Raw genomic sequence first — 9,723 nt, 5'->3', positions numbered from 1 at the left:
TAACGTTGACCTGTGTCGGCAACCTGAGCAGTGCTTGGTGTTGTAGACCAGAGCTCTAGGCTACATTAAACAGCCGCTCACTCCGGCCTTCACAGCCGGGTCCTTCAAACAGTGCAGCTCCTGAACTGAGACACAGCTACAGCTACTGCACCAATTATCTGAAGGCAGGATGTGTCCACAGTGCACAATTGTTGATGTGAAAGAAAAACCTCCTCACATCTGTCACCATCCAGCTGAGTCCCTGAAGGCTCAGTCGTTTTGTTCTTCTGCTTGCAGACGTCATGGGTGCTTCTGACTCTCGACAGTGTGAAGTTGTCTTTAGCAATTACAGCAAGAACTACTCGCTGCGCAACCCCAGGTGACTCCTTACTCAAACACAATCACTCACATTTCATTTTTTCTGCTGGTTAGTTCAAAGTGCTTCACAGATCATTGACATGCTGTTAATAACAGAACTATTAAGCAGATTAAAAATAGAGACATGAACGACATGAAATTAATTAAAAGGTAAAAACATCATAAAAAATGTAGAACAGAGTGTGAATGACTAACAAAGACCAATATAAAGCATGTTAGGGGTGTTCATCGTTCGCCTTGGAGCAGCTTTCACAGCAGAAACGTCTTCATGCAGCTCTCAGTTTCTCATTACACACACTCACCTGTGCAAAACACACTGCAGCAATCAAAATTTTTGTCCTATTTGTCATGAAAACTCAGTCAATCACTTCATCTCTGATCACTGAATTCAGATCCTTTCATTACATTTTTGAGGCTTTTATCAAAACTTTTCTGACTTTGGAAAAATATTGGCCTCGTGTAGAAAAGTGTGACACAAAAATAAAAATCTAATTACTGCTTGTTTTACCTAAAACTCTTCTTAGAACGTGTTTATTTTAAAGGCAAATTCACTGCTGTTCATGTGTTGCTATGTTTGCTCTTTCATACACGTCTGAATAACGTTTGAAGTGATTTGATTGAAATGCAAACAGTGCTGAGGAAAGTGAGAGAGCTGTGCTGTTCAGATGAGAAGCATACTGAGAAATATGTTGATGCACATATTTCACACAATGAATTATGACTGATGTGAGAACTGCATTAAGAGCAGTGAGAATGACAAACTGTGAGTGGTGTTTAGGGCGGGGCTCGGGACTAACTGTTTGCCACTGTTTCACTGGTGCACCTACATTTTTTTTCTTCGGCGCACCGGCACAAAAGTTTGGAGCACTCAGATTTTTCAACCGCACCACTTCACACCGCAGTTTCACATGTGCACTTTTGGGGGGGAATTGCTGACCATTCAGACAATATTCATTTGTAAATGATTAACTAACGATCGTGTGCTTGTGCTTAAAGTGCGTTGGCATTCTGGTAATATTGTAGACAATGTTAAACTTAATCATCACATCGGCCTCTGACGACCTGTTTGCTGCTGCACAGCTGCTGAAAGGCAGTGAGGAGAGGGGACACCTGGGCATTTACTCTTATTATCATGATTCTGATGCGTCGGGTCTGCGCTCTGTGTTTACATCTTTGTGTGGAATCTGCTCTCATTTGTGTCTGTTGTTGACCACACGGAGACTTTTTGTTTTTTTGTTACTCGAACAGTTGGTCGCACCGGTGCGACCTAACATTTTTTTTAGTCGCACCATTGAAAATGCGATCAAATTGGCCGCGCTCTAGAGCGCTGGTGTAGGGATCTGCATTTTTAAATGTTGCCTGAAACTGGAATTTTATGCAAATTGGGAATGGTTGAGGAAAAATGTTATTTTCTAGGAATTTGCTGATTGGATGGAATCACTTGGCACTTGTTTAGTGAGCAGAACTGAGCTTCCAGAGCAAATTTACCCACGAGAGTGAGAATCTGCTGGAAGCTCACAAAGCCTGCCCTGCTGCATGTGCAACAGTTTCTCTGTGCTTGGATTCAAAACTCTTGTGCCTACATACACACCACTAAATGGACAAGCTACACAAAGACACGTACATAATGTACTGCTGCTAACATGGGACCGGGTGTGTGCTGAACAGGGCGTGGACACAGATGTAGGACTCAACAGACGGATTAAATTCTAAATCCAAGCGTTTAATTTCTCTGCATCTGAGACCACAGTTATAACAACTTCTACTGTTATAACTGCACATTACTTCTCTCAGCTTATATATACACTAACTTATTGGAAGTTACATGTCTACTTTTTAATGCACAGATACAACACACAATCTGCACTTTTCCAGTTATTCTAAATATTCTTAACTATTTAAACATCTTTCAGTATCCTGCTCTGATTGCACACTACAACCTGGGTTTGCCACTTATCTGTACTCTAATTTTAATAACTGTACAGTACTCTGATTTGGTAACTACTGTCCATGATGTAAATATGTAAAAATTTTGTTTCTGTGTGTATTTGTGGGGGTTTTGCTGCTGTTATGACCAAATTTCCCCTTGTGGGACAATTAAAGGATTTTTCTGTTCTAAATGTAAATCATAAGTCCAAAGGCAAAACTCATGACTCAGAATACTGGGTCAAAGTCCCAGGACCATGACAGCTCCAGGCTCAGAAGTTGTTAGTTGTTCCTTGTTTGAGCTCAAAGACCTTTCAGTCTGGAGCAGTTGGTGGATCAGCTCCCAGGTTCTACAGTCCTTGTGTCAAATTCAATTCAGTTCAATTTCATTTATATAGGACCAAATCACAACAACAGTTACCTCAAGGCACTTTATTTTGTACAGTATATCCTATAATAATAGATACAGAGAAAAACCCAACAATCAACAAACTCCCTAAAAGTAAGCACTTTGGCGAACCAGGCTCAGGGAGGGGCGGGGCCATCTGCTGCGACCGGTTGGGGTGAGAGAAGGGAGACAGGATAAAGACATGCTGTGGAAGAGAGACAGAGGTTAATAACAGATATGATTCAATGCAGAGAGGTCTGTTAATACATAGGGATGATCTGATATCGTCGTGTTGGTGTTGTTCCCACATCATCATGAAAATGTTGTTCCAGGTTCAACATTGCAAGTGACCAATCACATTCTTGTGGCGTTATTCTTTTGCGCGCCAAGCCATTCGTGCATTTATGAAATTCCAATGTTGCAAGGACAATATCAATTCTGCTTACCATTTATTAAAGGGTTAGGGTCCGTTGATTGGCGGACAGAGGCGGTTTCTCGCAGCTTAAGTACAGTTTTTTGTTTTACGGCGTTTTTTCCCGAAGTCGCAAAAGTATGACGTCACAACATTCTGATTGGCCACTTGCAATGTTGATCCTGCAACAACATTTACTATGTTGATCTGGGAACAACACCAACACGACGATATCAGATCGTGCTAACACATAGTGAGTGAAGAAGAAACACCCAGTGCATCATGGGAATCCCTGGCAGCCTACATCTATTGCAGCATCACTAAGGGAGGATTCAGGGTCACCTGGTCCAGCCCTAACTATATGCTTTAGCAAAAAGGAAAGTTTGAAGCCTAATCTTGAAAGTAGAGATAGTGTCTGTCTCCCGAATCCAAACTGGAAGCTGGTTCCACAGAAGAGGGGCCTGAAAACTGAAGGCTCTGCCTCCCATTCTACTTTTAAATACTCTAGGAACAACAAGTAGGCCTGCAGAGCGAGAGCGAAGTGCTCTAATAGGGTGATATGGTACTACAAGGTCATTAAGATAAGATGGGGCCTGATTATTTAAGACCTTGTATGTGAGGAGCAGGATTTTGAATTCTGGATTTAACAGGAAGCCAAAACAGGTGAAATCTGCTCTCTCTTTCTAGTCCCTGTCAGGACTCTTGCTGCAGCATTTTGGATCAGCTGAAGGCTTTTCAGGGAGTTTTTAGGACTTCCTGATAATAATGAATTACAGTCGTCCAGCCTGGAAGTAATAAATGCATGAACTAGTTTTTCAGCGTCACTCTGAGACAGGATATTTCTAACTTTAGAGATGTTGCACAAATGGAAGAACGCAGTCTTACATATTTGTTTAATATGTGCGTTGAAGGACATGTCCTGGTCAAACATGACTCCAAGGTTCCTCACAGCGTTACTGGAGGCCAAGGTAATGCCATCCAGAGTAAGAATCTGCTTAGATACCATATTTCTAAGCTTTTCAGGGCCGAGTACAATAACCTCAGTTTGATCTGAATTAAGAAGCAGAAAGTTAGCGGCCATCCAGGTCTTTATGTCTTTAAGACATTCCTGCAGTTTAACTCATTGGTGTGTGTTATCTGGCTTCATGGACAGATAGAGCTGGGTGTCATCTGCATAGCAGTGTAAATGTATGCTATGTCTTCTAATGATGCTGCCTAAGGGAAGCATGTATAATGTAAACAGAATTGGTCCTAGCACTGAACCCTGTGGAACTCCATAATTAACCTCAGTGTGTGAAGACGACTCTCCATTTACATGCACAAACTGGAGTCTATTAGATAGATATGATACAAACCACTGCAGTGCAGTACCTGTAACACCTACAGCATGTTCTAATCGCTCTAATAGGATATTATGGTCGACAGCATCGAACGCTGCACTGAGGTCTAGCAGGACAAGCACAGAGATGAGTCCACTGTCAGAGGCCATAAGAAGATCATTTGTAACCTTCACTAAAGCTGTTTCTGTGCTGTGATGAGCTCTGAAACCTGACTGAAACTCTTCAAATAAACCTCTGCAGATGATCTGTTAGCTGTTTGACAACTACTCTTTCAAGGATGTTTGATATAGGTGACAGTGACAGTGGCAGAGAAAAGGACATTAAAGAAACTGATGGACATTATGGACAATGCCAGGCATCCTCTGCACACGGCCATTAACAACCAGAAGAGTCTGTTCAGTGACAGGTTGCTTATCCCAAAGACAAGAACCAACAGACTTAAAAACTCCTTTGTCCCACACGCCATCAGATTGTTTAACTCCTCCCTGGAGGGGAGAGGGAGGGGAAACAGGAGGACAAAGGAGGGGGGAACAACTAAGCTGTAGTGCCTCTTCACCTCACTGTGCAATACCTTTTGTGCAATACCTTTGTAAATAGTCAACGGTGCAATAGACTCAATACTTGAAATGTGCAATTCACTTGTATTTTATTTTTTATTCCTATTTATTCTATTTATCCCCTTCATATATTTTATTTATATTGTCTCTGTATTTATATGTGTGTGTGTGTGTGTGTATATATATATATATATATATATATATATATATATATATTCTGTAACTCTGTAACTTCTGTCGGTGCTGTGCTTTTTTGGAAATCGAATTTCCCAGAGGAACCCACCCGAGGGATTAATAAAGTTCTATCTAATAAAGGAAGGTTGGAGATTGGCCTATAATTAGCTAAGACTGCTGGGTCTAGAGATGCTTTTTGAGTAAAGGTTTAACTACAGCCAGCTTGAAGGCCTGTACCACAGGCTGAAGGCCTCTCATCCAAGACGCTTCATAAGTTCTAAAACCAAATGGTGGAGGATCAAATGTTTATTTATCCAAATATATCAAAAAGCCAAACACTACTATTTTTTTATAAACATTGTGGGAAATTTGTTAAATCTTTTTGTATATCAGGATGTGATATGGAAAGTGTCGTGTTGGAAGTATTTATACTGCGTGACTGTTAAATGTTTGCTCTGTGCAGTCTTTGTGGCAACCGTAGCCAAACATTTTCTGTTAATCCAAAGTAACCCTGGTACACGCCTGTCTCATGACCGCTGCCCTTCATTTCAAAATTGACATATTCATTGAGATGTCTTTTGTTTCTCTGTCCAGAGTGCATTTGGAGAGTGGACAATATGACACTGCCATGCCTTCAACACTGCGCACTTCTGAATATGGCAGCGCTGTGTTTTCTAAGACTGCTGGCGCAGCGCGCGGATGTGTTGGAGTCGTCACCTACGATCTTTACAATGAATCTACAAAGCGAGCTGATAAGAAAATTGCTGGCATGTTCTCTGTTCCTTTCGATTATAACCTGTACTACATCTGGCATGGAATCGGAGTCTTTCCCATCAACACACAATGTAATTCTTGTCTGTTTGACATTATGAAAAACAATGAACAGCGAGGGTTTGTCAGAGGAAGAGCTGAGGGTCCCACTCTTACTTACAGAGATAATGATGTTACCCTTACTTCCGCCATCTCAAACTGTAGTCGAGCGACTATGACAGTGGAAGTGCGCAACCGATAGTAGACAGTCTAATAATGGAGAAAACAGAGTGACGGGTTTTTATTTTGTTCTTTGGTATAACCTTCAGACGATCTTTTGTTTTTAGTGGTTTATCAAGACAAAGAACATCAAAGTGGAAATTAAAATGCATCGACATTAAAACAAGGAGGTCAGTGATATAGAAGCTCACTCAGCACAATACGTCAGAATTCACAACTTATTGTCCAAAAAGTGACAAATATAACTCTGAGCACAGTTTGAGTGAAGACCTATTAGATGAGCATTGTATGTAAGTTTGATTCTATTCAAACCAATAGTGTGGGAGAAGAAGCAGGTCTGGGGTAATCGTGAAACAGAAAACAATCATCAACAATGAAGGAAATTTGGATCTTCTGTAATGTGGAAGTCTGTTCCACAGTTTGGGCCTGACATTAACTGCTAAACAGTGAAGAGGAGTTCAAACAGGAATTTGGGAAAGAGTATTTTAAATTATTCCTATGATTCAATTGTTTCATGCAGAAATAAACTCACACTTTTGTTCTATTAGAAAAAATGTCCCCGATACAACAAAAACTATGTGATGGTTTGTCTGCAGATCACTGAATATGAACAATAAAGATATCTGACGTTACTATCCCTCAGCCACTCCTGTGCTTCATTAACTGATCATGATGGCATTTCATTATTACTGGGTTGAATATTCGACCAAATAATATATTTGTTTAAATGTCTGTAGATAAAAGAAAAAACTGTGTCTTCAGGTAGATACACAAAATGCTCGATGTCTCACAATTCAAAGCAGTGTATGTGTTCAGTGTAGCAGCTTTGTTGAACCACCAGAGGGCATCAGTACTTTTCTGTGACAGCTCCAACTTGTCAGCTAAACACAGCCCCTGAGATTCACTTAAGCATTCATCATCAGCAAGGATAAAGTTACACCTAAAAACCAAAATCTGGACTTTGGTTTCTCAATCAGTAAGACAATAAATAAATCAAACAGGCAACATGTTTCATTTATCTTAAGCAAGAGTTCTGTGAATGCTCAAAAGAGATTTTAGTCCCACAGGATTAACATATTATACTTCTCTTATATTTAACTAGTCGTACAAATTAGAAAGTGAAGATAAGAACTACTCCCCAAAGACTTAATGTCATAATGTAATTCATTTGAAGTGTATACATAATATAATCACCAGATAATTCATTCAACCTCACCTCAATCAATCAATCGATTTCTTAATAAACACACTTAAACAACACTCTGAGGTGGAAACAGCTGACTTTTACAACAGAATTTATTTGCTTCTCAAATAAAAAAAACTGCCTTCAAAGAACACTGGCAGATTATTTGCAACAGGAGTTCTGGACTTTTCCAGAGGGCCAAGGTCATCCTTAAGAGAAGGACGAAGGTCTAAAGGTCCAGATACAGCAAATTCAAAAGTGTTAAATGTTTTGGTGTTAATAGTCTTCTTGCAAAAGTAGAGTTAATTTTACTCTAAGCAGAGTCACATTCTTTTAATGTAACTCTGAGGTGTAAAATGATAGTAGTTAAAATCGAGTGTTAAAAATGAGTGTTTCTCTGTCAAATCTGGAGGTGTTACAATGGAAACATTAACTCTTGACCTCTTAACTCTGAACTCCTACAGGGGCTATGACACCAACAGAGTAAATTCACAGACTCCGCCCCCAGCACGGCTCCAATCGAAGCTGAAGTGAAGCCGTTTCAGAACATTTTGCTCTACATATTTGAGTTGTTTGCCATGCTTGGTAAGTCATTTTTTCAAAGATTGTTTCAATTATTTCTATTAACTTTTACTTCTGTGGCTCTTTGGAGTTGAGACAAAGCTGTGTGAAAGGCATTAGCCATGTTGCTCGCTGATAGCATAATATTCTGTTTTAGCTAGCTGAAAGGTATTGTTTGCGGGCAAATACCACAGCCTTGAAAAAAGCTTGCATGTGAATTTTCAGTCAAACTTTTGGTCAAACACACCTAAAACAATGTGTAGAATGTGAAATGTTGGTATAATGGTGCTACTTGAAGCCTGAAAACGATCGCCCATAAAATAAAATAAAAAACGAGCAAACAGCAGTAGCAGGCGTCCTGACTGGATTCTACGTTAGCATAGATCCCTCCAGAGTTTTGTGCACACGGTTTAGGTAAAAATTAAAAAGGTTGAGGTTTTACATTTAGTTCAGTATTACCTGTTGCCTGTGTCTTTGTCTTTTGGGAAAATACTTTACACAAGTAATGGCTCAAAGAGGATTCCTTTTTTTTTTTTACTGTGCTGCAATTCTTTACTGGATTATTTGTGCCATTAATTAGTGTCAACTAATTTTTATTCAATCTCCGCACAGGATATGCTTGTGAAGATGGAATATGGGGGAGAGCAGAAGTGCGTTGAAGTTCCACAGAGGGATGAATGAAGGACATGCATATTGTATTGAAGAAATAAATGATGAGAATGCTGTTATTTGCATTTACCATGTCAGACCTTTTGATAAACACAATTCTAATGAAAGTGAGAACATGTATACTGTTACATCTTTCAGAAAATGTTTTGAAATTGTGGTGCACAGTTCAGAATAAATGTTTTTCAAAAACCATTGCATCTTTTTAGTAAATGTTTATTTCCAAAAGAAATTTCTAGAAGGTCAGAACAGTAAAATTCCCGCTTTTTAGAATGAATTAGAAGATAACTCTTACGTAGTTAAACTAAAATAGTCTTTGAGAGTTAATATATAAACTCTTAACACCAAGTGTTAAATTATCAACTCCAGACAGATTTGGTGTTTAACACTAAATCAGAGTTAACGTACCAACTCTCCAAAAAGAGTTAAATTAACACTCTCTGGTGTGGACCCATATAGACACTTTAATAGTGTTGAAATCAAATCCGACAGTGTTAATTTGGACATGCTGGATTTGCTGTGTACAATCTCTGTTTTGTTTTTATTTTTTTGATCATTTATATTCAAAAATGTAATGCCAACCATGATTTTATATTGTCAAGACAGCAAAGACAAGACCAAAAAAACACAGGCTCCATAAATGCTAAAGAGGTAAGTATTTATCAGTTGCAGTAGATAGAAATAGAAAACAAGCTGTAGGAAACCAAAACAGAAGAAAGAAGAAGAGAAATAACAATTTAAGATAAACCAGTGACACACTCCGGGGCTAGTGTGTCTAGTGATAATGGCCGAAACACCCGATGAATCCAAGGTCCACTACTGATGATGTGTCCCAAATTTAGAATGATAATCTAGATCGAAACCCTTAAACCTAGCCAAGGAAGGAAAATGGCAGATTAGCCTGGGTAAAAGACAGAAAGTTGAGGCACACATAGATGTGTGTTTCTGGGCTGCCTTTCCTCATAACAGCCATCCCTCAAGAGTCTCTCCATTTAAAGCAATGCATTATCAGGGACTGTAACATCTTGTAACTGAATTTTTTAAGTAGATTTGAGAATCATTGGCGTAACAGTGAAATGAGATTCTGATTCTGAAAATAGAACCTATATGGGAGCATGTAAAGGGAAAAAATACTGGACCAAGGATATATCCTTTAGGCACCCTGCATT

General features: G+C 39.3%; 1 protein-coding gene across 1 annotated transcript; it reads left to right on the top strand.

Annotated features, from left to right (window-relative positions):
- Nucleotides 1-281: 281 nt before the first annotated feature.
- Nucleotides 282-6,166, top strand: LOC308411877 (uncharacterized protein; the record flags this gene model as incomplete). The annotated part of the gene is made up of 2 exons (XM_080905914.1): nucleotides 282-358; nucleotides 5,749-6,166. The coding sequence occupies 2 exons, from the start codon at nucleotides 282-284 to the stop codon at nucleotides 6,164-6,166; spliced, it is 495 nt and encodes a 164-aa protein (XP_080762040.1).
- Between the last annotated feature and the right edge of the window lie 3,557 nt (nucleotides 6,167-9,723).

Source organism: Rhamphochromis sp. 'chilingali' (assembly GCF_963969265.1).
Source record: "Rhamphochromis sp. 'chilingali' genome assembly, chromosome: 15".
NCBI classification, from domain to species: domain Eukaryota; kingdom Metazoa; phylum Chordata; class Actinopteri; order Cichliformes; family Cichlidae; genus Rhamphochromis; species Rhamphochromis sp. 'chilingali'.
This window is presented reverse-complemented; position numbering and strand designations above follow the sequence as displayed.